We start from the raw sequence: 17,455 nt of genomic DNA on the forward strand, positions 1-17,455 counted from the left end.
GTACTGCGATTCCCTCGAGTGCAAAGGAAAAAAGACTGCGCTTCTCACACCAGAGGTCTTCGCAATATACTATCCTCCCTTGTGGGAGCTACATGGGGCCCCCGCACTTTCCGCGCCTCATGGACAAGTATTATTGCTCCGGGCAGCGAGAAACAGTTATGCTGCTGCCTACTGGACGATGTGGTCATATACCGCGGGGGGGACTGGGAAACCCACTAGAGAAGGTGGAGGCAGTCCTTAGATACCTTTCAGCGAGCTGGCCTACAGCAAACCCTGCAGTGTCTGTAGGTTACGAGCCAAATATCTGGCTACCTGTGGAAAAGGTCTGGTTAAACCCAAGTGAACAAGTTGGAGGCATCAAAATTGCCCCAACCGCGTGTGCAACGAAACAAGTCAGGCCTTCGCAGGTGTAGTGGGGTATTACGCAATTTTCCCCCACTTTGCCACAAGGCAAGCCCTGACAGACCTTAGTGAAGCCCGTGACCTGATCTGGTGATGTGTCTGACGCAGCAGAGGAGCATTCACAACCTATGGACTGGCCGCCTCAAGTAACGCTGTACTGATATGTTTCCTGATTCATCCAGGAGTTTATCCTGCAGACAGATGTCGGAATAGGGTTGGGGCCGTTCCTTTCACAGAATGGTCGGGGGAGGAGGAGCGCACCCAATTCTCACCGCAGTAGGAAACTTCTTCCTTGGAACAAAATATGAAACAGTGGTGGAGAGAGTGCCTCCGCCATAAATGGGCCCATGGAAGCATTTCACACTTACTTGCTCAGGTGCAGATTTGTCTTTTGTACCGACCATGCCCTCTTTCAATGGACTGCGCGGAACAGAGAAGACACAGGGGTGACAGTGGTTCTCTATCCCTCCAATCTTTCCAGTTCAATGTGCAACCAAGAGCAGGGACGTCACGGTAATGCCGAGGCTTTCACGTGTCCACTGTCTGGCATCCCAATCTGCCACCCCTTGGTGGGTTTGAGCAGCGGAGAGGACTATGTGACCGACCCAGCCAGTTGGTACAGCGTCTGGTTAGAGGGCAAATTACTAGTCACTGCCTGAGTAGTTTCTGTTCCCTGATGACTTTAGGAGCAGGGGGCTGCAGTGGAGTAATAGAAACCTTCTAGAACCAATGGAAGCAGACAGGCTGATTAGAAACACCTGCAGCCAATCAAGGCGGCCTAATCAGGGCACCTGGGTTTTAAAAAGGAGCTCACTCCAGTCAGGAGGAGCAGCTAGAGGAGGGAAGTGTCTCTGTGATGAGAGCGGGAGCAAGAGCAAAGGACTGAGAGTGAGAGGCGTGTGCTGGAGGACTTACGGAGTACAAGTTTAATCAGACCCAGGAGGAAGGTCCTGTGGTGAGGTAATGTAACCCTTCTGCCCCTCTGATTGGCAGCAACAAGGGCCAGAGTTCAGTATCCAGGTGTTCCGTTTTCAATAACACAGGGCAATAACCGGCTCGACCCCCACCAGTGACCGGCCACTAATACCATACCCTCCTGGCGCTCTGAGGGAGGCCATACTGTCCCCTTCGCAAGCACGAGTCTGGTGTACGAAATCTTTTTAATAAGGAAGGCAATCACTGTGCATCCATTTGGCAGAGAAGAAACCCCACAAACAGATTATTAACACAAAACTAACCACCCCCCCAGAGTACATTGGCCAATGGTCCTTCCCCCTTAGGGTCTAAGTCCAATCACTCCAAAATGTCCAACAACCAAGTCGCGGTCAATTGCCACCCCAGAATCAGAGTCATATCCGAGATGTCGCGCGTCCCTGCTGCCGCTGGTGAAAGGAGCACTTACGTGGTCCAGGGCCAACTGCCCTGCTCTCGTGGGTTCTGCTTCCGCCTTCTCCATGAACTGGCTCCGCGTGTTACACTCTGCTCCTTCCGGCCGTCACCTCACAAACTGCTCCGCTCCACCAGTGCCTTGTGAGGCCGCTCCGTGTCCAGCAAAACTGCTCGGCTCCCGCTCCGCTCTGGTGGGCTGCTCCACATGCCCACAGTACTCCGCTCTGCCAGACCGCTCCACTCCACCAGCTGTCTGTGGTTCCGCTGCCAGCCATCCTCAGAAACTGGCTCCCTCCACCAAGCTGCCTCTGTTCCACAGTATGGCTTCAGGCTCCCCCACAGTTAGCACAGTACATCAGTGCTCCCGCTAGTAATTTCAGCTCTTTTGTGATTTCAGCCTTAGTGATCTCAGCCAGTTAGGGGAGCCCCATGCTGTGCACCATTAAGCCAGAGTGAGTTTCAGCCTCAGCAACCTGTATCATAGGAGTCTTAGGGAATTAACAAATCAACTCTGACATTCCACAGTGGAGAGAGAGGGGTGCAACTTAGTGGCTTCTAGCTTCCACGAAGGAGCCTGCACCACCAGGACACAAATACCTGTCCCCAACCATCTCCTATTCACATGGGTTTTAACCCGATTGTGCCTGTTAGAAGTACACCCAACGAGGGGAGTCAGCTGGCAAAAAGCAGTCCACAGCTCGGCAGTCTCGATCGGTGGGTAGACGTGCCTATGCAACATATTGGATTTGCATTCGCAGATCGTTTCCACACTCCCATTCATCCGAATGTCAGGGTACAGCTCATCCTAACCTGGCTTTACCTAAAGAAGGGTTGGAGAGGCCATGGGGGAAAAGCCCAGGGATGTGACTGTCAGGCAGCGTGTACAAGAGGCACTCGGAGACACGCATTCCACAGGTCTGGGCTGGGAACCCTGGAGTAGAGGGCGGGCCCGGTGCCCCTAAACCTCCCAACTCCTGATCAGACACAGGTGGAGTTGATCCAGACTTGAGGGAAGACATGAGTGAGCAATCTGCCAATAAGCGCAGGACCGGCAAGGTAAAGGTAGAGGAGGAACTTTGTCATACCTGATACAGGTAAGGAGTGCCTTCATGACCCACTTAGTTCAGAAATCTGTGTTCAGAAACAAAGCATAAGAAGGGAACACCATGTTACCAAAAACCAAGGTAATTGGGGCCCAGTATTTTCATATTAGTCTTGGATGATATGCTTTATATTTGTAAACCTGCCTAGTATAAATAGAGGTAGATTTGGGGCCTTATTTTGGGAACATATCTTCTGCATAAAGTGAAAAGAACATGCTATGAGAACCTGCATCTCAGAACGATTGAGGATGTATTAGCTCTCTCCTGTACAAGACTGTTTTGTCTATAGACAATACATTGGTAATTTGGTCTCTTGACCATTTTTAATATTGAAACCCAAGTGTTGTCAAAATTAATTGGCTATACATTTTAATCAATACAATGACACAAAACAAGATGAAATTCACAAATTGACACACTGTCACAAGGTGAAGTATTCGGGGTGCATTCGCAGAACTTGAAATACATTCAGCTAACAAAATTAACTTTTTTTAATTTGGGGATCATTAATAATCGGGATTTTTTAAACTGGCTTTCAGGCATTCAGGTCTCTTAATTATTAATAATGAGATAGAGGGTGTTAAGATGAGCTGTCTTTGTCAACCTCCCTTTTCTACCCTCCTGTAGTTTACAGACAAAGAGCTATGACCCTCTGACAACTGTTATTTATACCTCAGATTATTTAGCAAACAGGCACATTATAGTATGTAGGGATTTAGTCCTTGAATAAAAAGGCTCATGAAGTCAGACATCTTGTGGCTGAGACTCTTTTCTTTCTCTTTTGTAGTAAGTTTGTGTGTTATAACGGAACATCTCAGCTGGAACACTCTATTCCTGTTTGTGTTGCATATATCAAAAGGTGCATGTGTTTCAACTGTCATAAAATGAACAGATGGGCAACCTAGTTCTAAGTCTTACGTTTTCACTTTAATAGAGAATGTGTTGAAATGTTGATCAGATGGGTTGGACTGGATTGAAATAGTACTAGTTATTTCCTCAACTTTCCAAAAACGTCCACTGCAAGACTGATGGGATGTGTCTTGTTTCATTTTTAGAGCTCACTGAAAACACTGAAGCCTTGAAAACCAAAATGTCAGAGCTTAGACTGTACTGTGACCTCCTTGTTCAGCAAGTGGATAAAACTAAGGAAGCTAGCATTTGTGGTGTATCAGAATCCGAGGTACAACTTTGTTTTTGTACAACCCTATCCCACTGGGTGCTGAGCACTCTGGACTTGTCCTGTGGATTGAACACCTCCCAGAACCAACCCATCATGACTTAAAGAAGGATGTTACCCAGTTTAATGTTGCACTGACTTTCCTGCTGAATGCATGTAGGAGAAAAGTACCTAAGCAACAGACTTTAGTTAGCAATATGATGATATTTTTATTATGTATTGCCCTCCATTATACTGACTAGTACTGAGGTTATATACAGTAAATATGATCAGGATAGTAATGCCTCAAAAAAAATTATGGTTTCACTGACCTTGTGCATATAGTTCATGTTTCCAGGAATAAAGTGCACATACTTGATGAAGAGATGCTATGCAAGACGTGTATAGCACCTGATTCTAATTAGACTGCAGTCCAGGACTGTTAAAATCCTCCTTCAGTCAGTTCTGTTCTTAGGCTGAACACGTAATGATTAAGAGATAATGTAGAGCCACAGTGAAACTCAACCAGAGGAAGAAACTTCCTGACTAGCCCATGTGATGGCTTTCGGAGTTTTAACTGAGCATTTGTTGGTTTCGCATTAGAAAAGAAATACCAGTTCCAGAGACATCTCTTACAAGCTTTCCTAACAGAAGGAGCTGAGTTTGGGAATGGCCTTCTAAAGAAGAGGGTATGCTCGTTCTCAATGCAATGGGGAGGGAGGTGGAAGGATTATATGCAAGAAGAACTTAGATAGCCTCTCGGACAGGAGATGTCCGAGAGGCTTTTCCAAGTTGTACTGTCCTCCTGTGGTGCCTCCCAGAGGAATTTTATTCATAAGTTGTGAGGCTGGCAGATGACTGCATGAAGGGGAGTTATTGTGGTATCCTAGCCAGCCAAGTAAGACACTGGCTGAAGTCTTGATGATGGATTTAACAGTGTGGTGATAGTAATGTTATTGTGCCTAATTTGGTCTTGCATGAAGGATTAGTAAGCAGTTGTTAAAACTGTTGTAACAAACACACATATAATGTTGTATTTACTCCTTCATAATTCAGTGTTGTGGGGAAAATGAGTCAATATTTTTAGTGTCCCTTTACCTGGCAATGGATTATTCAGAGCTGGAAGGGTTTAGCCTAATAGCAATCCGTTGTCATTAACATGTTTTTGTGTTACATCTAATACACAAGGGTCAGGACAGATATAACCCTTTGTCCAGAGTATGTTATATAGACAAAGTAGGGGTTTGACAAAGTAGGGGTTTGGTGCCAGCCACACTACTTTGTTTTGCACCTTGTTCAACTGCAGTCACCTTTCTTTGGGTATAGGTACAATACATAAATAATCTTATCCTAGGCCACTTGAATTGTCAGCTTTTCATTCTCTTGCCATGGTGTCCTCTGGTCATGCAAACCTAACAGCAGAATGTCGGGTCCTGGACCAATACAGAATTCATCATGGCATGTGTTTACCATGTTTTAACTCTGGGCACATGGCATATAATTAGATGTTGCTGTTGAAATGCTGCATTTTGAGATTGGTGTCAGTGGAGGCTGACAGCAACAGGAATATCTTCAGAAGATGCAATCCCAATAGTGTCTGCTGTCATTGCTTTGATCAGATGGCCTCTTATATTTAGTTCTTTGAAGATATTGAGCTTCTGATGATTAAGAAACACAACTGTTGGGATGATGGGTTTTGTAAATTTCAGTCTTTCCAGATTAGGAGTTGATGGCAAATAAAGTGTCTTGCCATCTGGTTATTTCACAGAATGGAATTGATATGGGAGCTCTCTTGAAATCAACATGTAACACCTTCCTGAAGACTCTTGAAGAATGTATGCAGATTGCAAATGTGACCTTCTCTTCTGAGTTAATACATCACACCCCATCAGGATCTCCACACTTGGCTGTTCTCAAATCAAACAAGGTAATGTCATGCAATCTCTGCTGTCAATCTCAACATCAAAAGCATACTGCCTTTCCTGGAAAATAGTAGCTGTGGTAGTAAGGAATGAGGCTTTTAGCCCAGGATCGAGATAGTAACCATCCACTGGTGACATCCTGGTGTGTCATATGGATTGCAAGTGATGCAAGATTCGACTGTACGTTTAAGTCACCATTCCCTTACTGTTAATAGCAGTTTAAACTCCTTGCTCAGTAATACTTGGAACCTGATCCACCTGTGAATATCCATGGCCCAGAATATTGTGACTGTGTGCTAGCTGCAATGGAAGCCTCAAATAAATTTTAAAAATAAGCCCAGCACCATGTATGCAATTGTAAGCTACTCAGAAGATGGAGAATTCATCTCACTGGTCTCACTGTCACGGTCTCAAATTTCCCAAGCATATTTGTGAAACTAGGACAACTCTCCTGGCTAACAATCGATTAGGATGAAGGGAGAAAGGCATACATGTTTCTTCATCTGGCGTGTGTAGGGTTTTTTAATTTAAACATAGGAAGAGGGTTTCATTTTCCTTTACCCAGCCTTTCACAGTGGCCCCTCCTGTTCCCCAGTTCCCACAGGATTGCTATACGTTGTTTTGTTTTGTTTTGTTTTGTTTTGTTTGTGGAGGTAGGCAGTACGCTGCCTGGGGATTAGCATCTTTTTTGATCTTTGCCCGGTAACCTTCGGAATAGATTGTTACCTGAGAAGGGTCCAGTATTTTCATGGTTCAAACCTCATTGCATATGTTCATATGGACCCCAGATCAGGGAAGTATGAAGCATAAGCTTAATTTTCTTCATTGACTTCCATTTGAGTTAATAAATGTTAAGTTTGAGGAGCACAAAATGCTGCTTTATTTTAAGGATAATTTTTCTGTTTTTATAGGTAACCCCTCCTATCTCCTTCAGTAGCACTACAGCAGAAAGGTACACTGACACTTTTTTTTTTTTTTCCTAAGAATGGCATAATTTTTTTGGTTATGTCTGACTCTCTTACATTGTTTTTTTGAATGTATTGATGATATTGCAAATACCAGATACAAGCACAAACTCTATTGCTAAGTGGATTTTCTTTCACTTCGCTCACACTTTTCCCTCTTGGCTACTTCCTGGTGACTTCTCTTACCATTATCCTTATTATGCCCTTCTGCTGCTGGTGGCTAGCCAACCATCTCACACACGCTTTACTGCTCTCTTCCCAACCTCTGATTTCTGCTCCCTGCATTGCCATTATGAGTGCTGTTGCAGAAAACAAAGGTATCAGGAGGCAGTGAATGAGCTGTCCATCGCAGCAGTGACCAGTAATGCCACCAATGCCAGTATAATGTGCCATTGGAACATTTCTTTAAAATCTGCTCTGTCACAACCACCTTCATCTGCACTGGTGACGTGTCCCCTGTCAGCCTCCAATGCAAAGCAAACATTTTCCCCAGGTCTCTGATGTATCTTTTAAGCCGAGTATTTAAAAAACAAGAGTTGTTAAAACATATTCTGTTTGCTGGAAAGGGTAATCTCTCTTCTGGGTTTTCTTAGTTTTAATAACAGTAGACTAATTCCAGTAAATATTTAATTCCTTTTTAGCATAAAATTTTGATTTTTGTTCTAATTCCCAAATATCAGAGGGGTAGCCGTGTTAGTCTCGATCTGTAAAAGCAGCAAAGAATCCTGTGGCACCTTATAGACTAACAGACATATTGGAGCATGAGCTTTCGTGGGTGAATACCCACTTCGTCAGATGCATGTAGTGGCAATTTCCAGGGGCAGGTATATATATGTAAGCAAGCTAGAATAACAGGTTAGTTTTCAATCGGGAGGATGAGGCCACTGTTCTCGCAGTTGACATGCAGGTAATGAACCGGGTTCGGCACACCGCACCATAAACTGCACATCCGCACCATATAACTCTCGCTCAGATTCAGGAACCAATCCAATGCCCCAACAACTCGGATGCAAACTCGCCTACAATATCTACACCAGAACACCATCAACGGACCTAACCAGATCAGCCACAACCATCACCGGTTCATTCAGCCTGCACGTCCACAATGTAATATACGCCATCATATCAGCAAGCCCTTAATGCTATGATACATCGCCAATTGGACAGTCCTCCTACGGAATAAGATAAATGGACACAATCAGATATTAGGAATGGCAATATAAACAAAAACCTGTAGGAGAACACTCAAACCTCCTTGGCCACGACTATAGCAGATTCTTAAGGTGGCCATCCTGCCCTCAAAAAAAACTTCAGAACCAGATTCAAAGAGAAACTGCTGAGCTTCAGTTCATCCTGCAAATTGACACCATCAGCTCAGATTAAACAAAGAATGTGAATGGCTTGCCAACTTACAAAACCAGTTTCTCTTACCTTGGTTTCACGCGCTCAACTGCTATGAACAGGGCCCTCATCCTCCCTCATGAACTAACCTCGTTATCTCTAGCTTGCTTGCATATATATACCTGCCCCTGGAAATTTCCACTACATGTATCTGACGAAATGGGTATTCACCCACGAAAGCTTATGATCCAAGACGTCTGTTGGTCTATAAGGTGCCACAGGATTCTTTGCTTGTTCTAATTGTGTGAACAGTTCCTTAAAGGCAACTCTGTCTGAAAACTTTTTTACGTGTTATTTTTACAAATAATACCTTAAATTACTATAACTGAGGTTGGGAGGAGTTCTTTGTGGATTTGATGACTTGTTGTGTATAGTTTATTTTCCCACTTGCATGGCCATTTTCACCTGTTATTTATGTTTGGGCTGTTCACTCAGAAAACAATAGAGAAAAAGATATCTGCGGGGGGAGGGGAGTGGAAATAGGAAAATATGACTAAAACTGTGGGAGCAGGACTGTTTCAGATACAATATCTGCCCCTTACCTTTTTTTTAACCCAACTGGATTTCAAGTTGGCTGTGCCCCTCTTTATTAAATTTTAATAGAGTATCTACTTTTTTTCCTCTCAAATATTCCATATTCTTGGCTTAGGATTGTTTCAGTAAATATATACACTGGAAAAACATTTTTGGAACCACATGGTTCCCTCTAATGTGTTTAGACAACCATGTTTCTCACAGCAATCTAGAACTGGCAACAATTTTGGATTTCAAGTCCCTCTTTCACATTGTTGTGTACAGTTTGATATGAAGAGACAAGCCAAGCAAAGTGTTACATTTGCCCTTTAGTTTACATTTGTGTTTTTTCCCCCTCCTTCAGGCAGATGGAATTGAACAGTTGTGAAAATGGCTCCGTTAAGGCAGAAATTAATCCTTGTGACCAAACCCTGATTAACACTCTGATACCCTCACATCTGAAATCTAACGAGGGAGACTGTGACGTTTCAGCTGAGAAGCATGTTGAAAAGAAGTTGACAGGTAAACGTTTGGAAAGAAATATTATCCAGGGTGATATTTAATACTTTTGAGCACAAACAGTCTTACAAGAGTGTGAGATATCTCACTTCCCAAGAGAGACGGAGTATGTCAGGGCATGTTACAAGATTACTGAAGTTTTACTTTGCTCTCTGTCCATTTCCCAGGGGTTAAGTCTTCCCAGCACAATTCACACCCTTGTTGGTGGCCTTGGGAGAGAGACCAAGAACTGAAGAGGTACAGGACTAAACTGCTCTCACACTAGAGCTCATCTGGGTCACAACTGACAGAAAATGGCAATGCACTCAGGCAACACTTGCACTGCACATGCTCTGTGGACCAGGGGCTTCATTCCCAAAGGCCCTCCATTGGCACCCTTTTCAAATACTGAAGGCCAGATTATCAAGAGTGCATATGGGAGCTGTGTGTGCATGTTTCTGAGCTGCTGGTCTTCAGTTCACTCATACGTGCACTGACCTATCTTTCAAAAAGAAAACAAAAAACCCCAAACTCCTCCCCCTTAAATTAAGAGGTTATTTGTTTTAGGAAAATTCCGCCACTGTTCAGACAGCATTGTATTAAAGTACCCATCACTCCAGCTGGCATCTCTCCTAAATAGGCAAAGTTAAAACATTTCATTTATATTTTGGTTTGGCATTGTCTCAGAAATTGCCTGATACTTATGCTAATGTGGTTATATCAAAACAATTCAGTATATGACGGAATCGAGCCCTGAGACACTGTGTTGGAGTGTTTGAGGTTTTATTATTATTATTTGTTGAATAGACTAGGTCAGACTCAAATGTCTTGTGTTTCCCTTACTGTACATTATGCAGAACGGGCTCTAGTGACCGGTGGTCTAGCAGAATTTGTGCACAAACATAAGAGGTACCAAGGTTCCTCTCAGCTTACCAAATTATGCTGTGTCTGTCACAAGTATTTAGCTCTCCCACTGGCTTTCCAGAATTTCCTTTGCACTTTTTTCCCCCGTTCAGTTTAGTTTGGTCTTGCATAGGTAGAAAAAATAGTTGAAAAATCAGAAATACAGTAATTGGAAAGGGAAACGACTATGGGTTCTTATTGTGAAGATGTTGTGCAGCCTTGTCTGATGAGAGGTCTCCACTTTCCATGCTCTTCCCACCTGTTCTAAAACCAAGTCCGCTTCCCTTTTTCCCTGGGTTTGGTTTTCATTTACTTAGAAATTCATGGTAATACAATATACTTTCAGCCCAAACTTTTCCCCCAGTCTTGGCTGAACTTAGGGTTCCCTAGATCCTTTCTCCATCAAGCCACTCCCACAGCCCTTTCTATCCGGGTAAGATAACAGGACACGTGAGAGTCAACATTTAATCCTTTCCCAGGAAGTTCAATATGGCTCTCACATCGTGTGTCTTAGGCAAATAGTGCCATCCTTTTGCACATTTTTAGTCTTAGTTGCATTTTTTTTCCCTTCAATGGACAAAGGAATAAAGAATAAATTAAGAGATGTGATGACATTTCACAAAGTGACATCTCTTCCATGGAGCTGAGACTCTTGCAATTTGAGTAGCGAGAGTGGCCAGTATTGTATAGTCCTTTTAGGGCCTGTAGAAAAGTGTACATGCAAAGATCAATAGAGCCATTCATTCTGAGTACCTTAGAAGACACCATTAAATTAATAAGGTAGATAACAAGAGAAGAACTAGTCAAAGAATCTCATTCAAATTAGATACCTGGTATCATTCAGCAGCTGAGGTTTCCTTTCTTTTTAAATGTAAGGTGATGAAGTTAAAGACAATGGAGAAAGCAAGATGGTGCCCATAGAGGGCAACAGTGCCAACGAGTCGCTGCATTTGGCAATGGATTCCATAAGTGGACCAGCTCAATCACACGGGGGAGAAGGAAAAGAAGAGGATTTACCTACCTTCTTCAGTGTCATGAACAATAGGTAGCATAGCTCCTGCATGCCGTAGATGAACAGTTGGTGGTATACTGAGACTGTATGGTTAAAACCCTTAATCAACTGAGCATTTGATCCATGCAATGGTGAACTCACTTAAATAAATCCCAAAGGAGATAATTTTGTAAATTGTACTGTTTGTAGTAAAGCTATAATACGTTTTGTAGTGCTAGGAGTTGGAACAAGGGAGTCTAATAGTTGAGTACTATGGTAAAAGGTCCATCACTTTAAATACTACTTTTTGTGATTTTTATCCTCCCCCCGCCCCGACTCACCCCCACCATCCCTGGGGTGATTCCTTTGCAAGAGTAACTGGCAGCAATAATTGTTGAACTTCTGAAAATTTGATTGTTGATCAATTAATCACAAGCTGGAAAATTAGTCTATTTAAAGTAACTATCTGTCTCTGCTAAATTGACTGTGATACATCTCTAGGTTGAGAATTATTTTTCCTTGGTGTGATTAAGAGCCTGTTTCTGTACTGTCAAAAACACTGGGCTACATTCACCAATAGCAAAAGCTGGCACAGTAAAACTGATGTAAAAAGGATCTGGTTATGCTAGTGGCTCAGCGCATGTATAGTTTGCCTTATTCAAATGAAGCGGGTATGTAATACAGTTTCTCCATTGAAACTGTACAAAAGAGGCAGTAATGTAAAATATAATTCTCTAATGCTTAAGAGTGTAGGAACAGGCTGAAACAATGATAATCCGATCTCCACCCCCAAATTCAGAATCTGAGATCAGAGCCCCATTGCACTGGGAATGGTACCTGCATGTAGTGAGAAGAGCTTACAGTCGAAATAGCCAAGACACACATTTTCTCCATTTCCTAGGGGGGGACCTGAGGAGCAAAAGCAGATGACTAAGATCACATGGGAAATTTGGGTTCAATCTCTGGCATGGTACCAGTCTCTTTGAGTTCCGGCCCAGTGCGTTAACCATAAGCTCATCCTTCTGCCCTCACCATACAGGCATAATGTAAAATTTGCCTTTATCAGTAAATGTGTCTGAATCAAAGATCTGAATTCCAGCTTTTATACTTGTTTGTGAGCAAGCAAACAAGGCCTATATGTCTTTGAATATAAAACTTGTGATTTCCATTCAAACATTCATGTCCCTTACAGAACAAAACTCAGTATGTAGTTCTTGTGAAATATTGATTGCAGTGTGACCTCTTTCCAAAAAAGCAAACCGTTCTTCCATTGTTTGTGGGTAAAGCACGACAGGAGTATTTAAAGTTTTCTTTGTGTTTATACTGGAATCTCCAGGTTTAGTGACATTGAGCTCCAGGAGGGTGACGGCATACCCACAGAGGAATTTCTGCAATCGTGTTACGCGATCGTGCCAGTCTTGGGTAGGTGGTTACTTATTTTCACTACAGTCAGTGTCTCTAGCAACTATGCCATGAATCCTTTTTGATTGCTGCCTAATCAGAGAAATGGCTGAGGTGTGGCTCAGGCTCATTAAGATCATTCAGTTCTTTAATCCTCTTTGAGGATATGGATACTGACTTCCTTTATAAAGTACTTTAAGATCTATGGATAAAACTTGCTATAAGAACTAGGTCCTATTATTTTGGTGTCTTTTTGGCTCGTGTACAGACTGGAGTTCTTGGCCCTATAACAGAAGGAAGAAAAAGACTTCCATCTTTCTGTTTCTCCTTTTAACTATTAAGAAAAGCTTTTTGGTAGTAGGTGAAATGGATATTGCTGAGTCATGAGTACTAAGAAACTGCTTTAAAAATGTTGCCTTCTTTCTTCTAGACAAACTTGGACCAACAGTCTTTGCTCCTGTTAAAATGGATTTTGTAGGTAATATCAAGGTAATAGCCATTTCTAGCACTGACTTTTCAAAAAACAAAACTTAAGATATTCTACCTAAGACTAAACAGATGCTGAAACACCCAAACAAATAGTGTATAAATGGAGGTACCGGTTTCCTTAAATCAGGGTGTACAACCAAACTGGTATATAACAATAATCTCATACTCAATCTATTGAATATCTTAAAATGATGGAAATCAGATAGGCCTTTTCTTTAGCAAGTCCACTGTTCACACTCCAGACGATGCAGGATTGGCCCCCATTATATGTACTTAATAATAATAATTATAATTTCTCCTCTTGTGATGGTAAATGATTCAAGAGGTGGGCTGCTATCACTTCTGTCGGAAAACTATTCAGCATTCTTATAGATCTCATTATTAGAATAGGATTTCCCCTGATTATTCAACGTAACTTTTTACATTGCTTAGTTTCACCCCATTATTTCAAGTAACACATTCTTGTGCTACTCTAAAGAACTCCTTTCCCTCCTTGTCTCTTCCATCTTTTGGGTGCAATAGGTGGCTTGTTCCATCTTTAATACCTGAGAGTTTAAAGATATGTTTAAAACCATGAGGTTTTACTGATCTCTAGTATCCACACGGTATCCATTACCCAGCTGGCTTGCTGTTACAGTTATGATTGTGTGTAGAAACACAGAGTGACATAGGATCTAATGCAATGCAGTAACCCTTACAAAGGAAGTGTGTGGTGTGTTTGGGGCAGGTGGAGGTAGGTCAGGCATATGGAATATACAGGGGTGGGATTGGTATCTGGAGGTTTTGTAATATTTGCATAACGCTCCTGTTGGTCAGATCAAAATGCAGAAAGGGATGTTACACTGTGCACTGTAAGTCCAGAATATTTTTTCAACACAGTCCAACTTTTGTGTATAACCAGATTTTTTTAAACTCTGTTTGAGTGATGGCTTGGTATAAACCATTCAGCATGCTAGATTATAGCAGCTAATGAATATGATTTAAGTTGCTGTTTAGATTCTGTACTGATAGTGTTTTAAGCAAAGGCCTCACTAACCACATCCACTTTGTTAATGCTGTAGGCTGAAAAGAAACATTTCCTCCTCAAGCAGAAGCCAGAGAGTACATTGTGAGACCAGGTCCTCAGCTGATATAGATCAGTGCTGTTTTACACCAGCTGATAAGCCGCCTCTGAATCTGAACATTTTCCTTTGGCTCCAAGCTTGAAAAGGTTTCATGTGCTACTGGCAAGATGAAGTAAAAGAATATTTATTCCTTAAAATAAACCATTAAACACCTAATTAGGAACATAACTTATTTCCGGCTTCAAAGAAATACTTTTTAAAAATGGAAAATAAAGAGCTTCCTCGCTTTACCCAGTGTGCCTGCTTCTCTTCTACCACAGCACAAGGTCCTGCTATAGCTACTAGCATTGAGCAAGTGCATAAAAAACATACAATTTAACAGAAAAGAATGCTATAAAAACCAAAGAATGCTATAAAAACCAAAACTGGGAAAGATAGTATTGAGAGTGGAAAGGCAACATACATCTCCAATATATACAACAAGAGCTTGTTAAGACAATCTGATTGCATTGGCTTCTGTTTTTTACAAGGGTGGGTTATATGAAACAAGCTACATTTATTAAAAACAAACAAACAAACAAAACATTCTGAGTCTCTTATAGAATCTGCTGCTCCAGCTGCCACTGTAGTATTACCTTAACCACGTTTTTCTTTTCCCTGAATTGCTCAGAGCTTGAACTTCCCTCTCTGAAAGTTGAGGTATCCATTTTTCTCGGGGAGAATGGACAGGACTCTCTTCCTGGCCTGTCACTGCCACTCCAGATTTAAAATGTCAGAGGGCTGTTGAACAAAGCAAGGCACTTTTCCCCTCAGATTTGGAGTCTGCTACTCCATGTACGCGGCGAAGAATTAATCTGGGAACCGGAATTCCTTTTATGTGTGAGAGGCCTGGTAAATAGCCCTTGTTAGCCAGAATGTTTGTGTTATATAAAATGGAACCATGTAAAAGTATAAACTGTTGCCTTCTCTTTAGAAAATAAATCAGAAATATATAACCAACAGAGAAGAGTTCAACACTCTCCAGAAGATAGTGCTGCATGAAGTGAGTGCTGAGGTAGCACACGTTAGAAACTCTGCAACAGAGGCACTTTTGTGGCTAAAAAGGTAACTGCCAAGTGTCAAACCTTCAGTTTAATTGTAGGTGTAAGGATGTTATCCAGATCCCTTCACCAATGTAGATCAGTCTCCGGAAGCAATTCTTGCTAGTTTCTTTGCACACCAGAGTAGTCCAAACACTGTGTTCAAATTTAACATCCCACTTATGGTCCCAGTATTGGGCATACCAATCACAAGGTCTAAATACCCACTTTTTCCTAGAGAAATAACTGAATAGTCTTGTTGGGTAACTATTCCTGCCATGCCTCTGAGTCATCCAGAGGACCTAGGCTATGGCACATGAACTCTGACTTAGAGCACAGCCTGTCTGGGGGGTTGGGGTGTGGTGGCTGGAAGCGATTAGTAATGGATCCATCTCTTTGCCCAAAAGAAGAAAATGCATAGTCAATATTGTGTTTGCTGTTACAAGTGAATAGGCCAAGAGGAGACTTCACTTGTGTTTTCTCCAGGCATTTCCACATAGGCAATGAGACAGGGACCCTGCTCACAGTGAGCAGCCTTTAGTAATGTCCCATTTTGGCCAAAATGGTTTAAAGTTTGATGTGAAACCAGTGATTTTTTTTATACATACATAGTGATATTACACACCCTTCCATTTCACTAAGCAATTTTTGTGGGGGCTGTCTAGTGATAAATATTTTGCTCTTTTTTTTTGGTTTCTTCCTGACAGAGGCCTAAAGTTTTTGAAGGGATTTTTGACAGAAGTTAAGAATGGAGAAAAGAATATTCAAACAGCTCTGAGTAAGTGCCAATTTCTTTATTATTCTTACTTTTTTATTTAGATAATTGAGCTTTTTCTCCATTATTTAGGTTCTGGGTGTTCTTCTCTTATTAATATTAAAATTAGTGTTCCCTGTAGCTCGCCTTCAAGAAATACCTTCTCTGAAAACTTTAATCTTGAGCGAAACTCCATATTTACAGATAACTACATTGTACGAGGCGAGAATTTATTTGATGGGATTTCTCCCCAACTGTGTGTTTACATGTAGTTAAAAATGGGGGTGGGGAGGAAACAACCCCCAAAGTATCTTAAAGCAAGTTAAAACTTGGTAAGAAACTTTATGCTTATATAGGGCTTTTCTTTACTGAGCCTCTTGGCATCCCTGTGAGGTAGGCACAGTAAGTGTTGTATCTGTTGTATACATGGGAAAGCACAGTGCTTAGGATGTTAAACAGCTGGCTGTGGGAGCTGCTGAAAGTGCACAGAGCTGAAATGACAGTGCTAAGCACGTAGTGTTTGCTCAGCCCCTGTGCAGCGGGTCTTCCCCATAGTATCGTGCAGTTGGCACAGTGCTCAGCAGCTTGTACTGAATGGAGTACTAGAGAGGAGGAGAACCGTGGGGGTGAGGCATGGGCAGAGCTCAGGCTAATCAGACAACAAAAATTATACTTGCAAATAAATTGGTGTCCGTTGACAGAGAGGATTTATTGGGTAACTTATTTGCCAAATCCTATTTGACTATCTGTACAAATGGTCGGATAATGAAGAAACATACCAGTGAATAACTTTCTTCATTTGCAGAAAATTGTTAAAGCACTTTTCGTGAAATAATGTCCAGCAAGTAATCCAAGCAGCTGTATCCAGGGGGAAGTATTCTCCCATGCCCTCCAGTGACTGCAGAGAATGTGTGGGACAGCCATTTTTAGGCCTTTTGGTTACTGCTACCGCCAGCCACAGGAATAGTGGCTAACTCACATGGCCTTGGAAGAAATTAAGAGCAGGGGCAGATCTGAGGCTGGCTGCTTACACTGAAATGCTGTGTGGAGTTGTAAAAAAAAATCCTTTCTCACAGCCGGGTGGAAGTGAGCTGGAAGAGAATTTGAAAATACCATTGGGAACTTATTTTTTCTTTTTCTTTTCTTTTAAGACAACGCTTATGGCAAGACGTTACGGCAGCATCACGGCTGGGTTGTGCGAGGGGTTTTTGCGGTAAGTGGCTAACATCTTAATTGCTGACTCAGCTAGTCGGAATCTTGTCTGCATTCACCTGTCCAGTCTTATGCTATGGTTGATACCTGATAAAATGTACTGAAATGTAAGTACCGAAAGAATTAACAAGATGTTCAGTTTGTCAGATCTCTGACTCAGGCAAGGGTTAGGGCTATCATTTTATGTTTAATGTTTGATTTTCACGGAGAAAT

At 42.1% G+C, this 17,455-nt stretch overlaps 2 protein-coding genes across 3 annotated transcripts in view; both read left to right on the forward strand.

Moving 5' to 3' along the window:
* WIPF3 (WAS/WASL interacting protein family member 3) overlaps nt 1–17,455 on the forward strand; it is a 323,552-nt gene that overhangs the window by 230,670 nt on the left and 75,427 nt on the right. The gene's annotated exons all lie outside the window — the stretch shown is intronic.
* Nucleotides 1–17,455, forward strand: part of PLEKHA8 (pleckstrin homology domain containing A8) — a 77,814-nt gene that overhangs the window by 52,975 nt on the left and 7,384 nt on the right. For both annotated transcript variants that reach the window (XM_075062426.1, XM_075062427.1), the window contains exons 4-13: nt 3,950–4,074; nt 5,819–5,977; nt 6,884–6,924; nt 9,216–9,373; nt 11,129–11,297; nt 12,580–12,665; nt 13,075–13,133; nt 15,171–15,301; nt 15,984–16,054; nt 17,182–17,243. In XM_075062426.1, the coding sequence (XP_074918527.1) occupies nt 3,950–4,074; nt 5,819–5,977; nt 6,884–6,924; nt 9,216–9,373; nt 11,129–11,297; nt 12,580–12,665; nt 13,075–13,133; nt 15,171–15,301; nt 15,984–16,054; nt 17,182–17,243 (1,061 nt within the window). The remainder of the gene's footprint in view (nt 1–3,949; nt 4,075–5,818; nt 5,978–6,883; nt 6,925–9,215; nt 9,374–11,128; nt 11,298–12,579; nt 12,666–13,074; nt 13,134–15,170; nt 15,302–15,983; nt 16,055–17,181; nt 17,244–17,455) is intronic.

Source organism: Chelonoidis abingdonii, chromosome 2, assembly GCF_003597395.2.
Source record: "Chelonoidis abingdonii isolate Lonesome George chromosome 2, CheloAbing_2.0, whole genome shotgun sequence".
Classification (NCBI taxonomy): domain Eukaryota; kingdom Metazoa; phylum Chordata; order Testudines; family Testudinidae; genus Chelonoidis; species Chelonoidis abingdonii.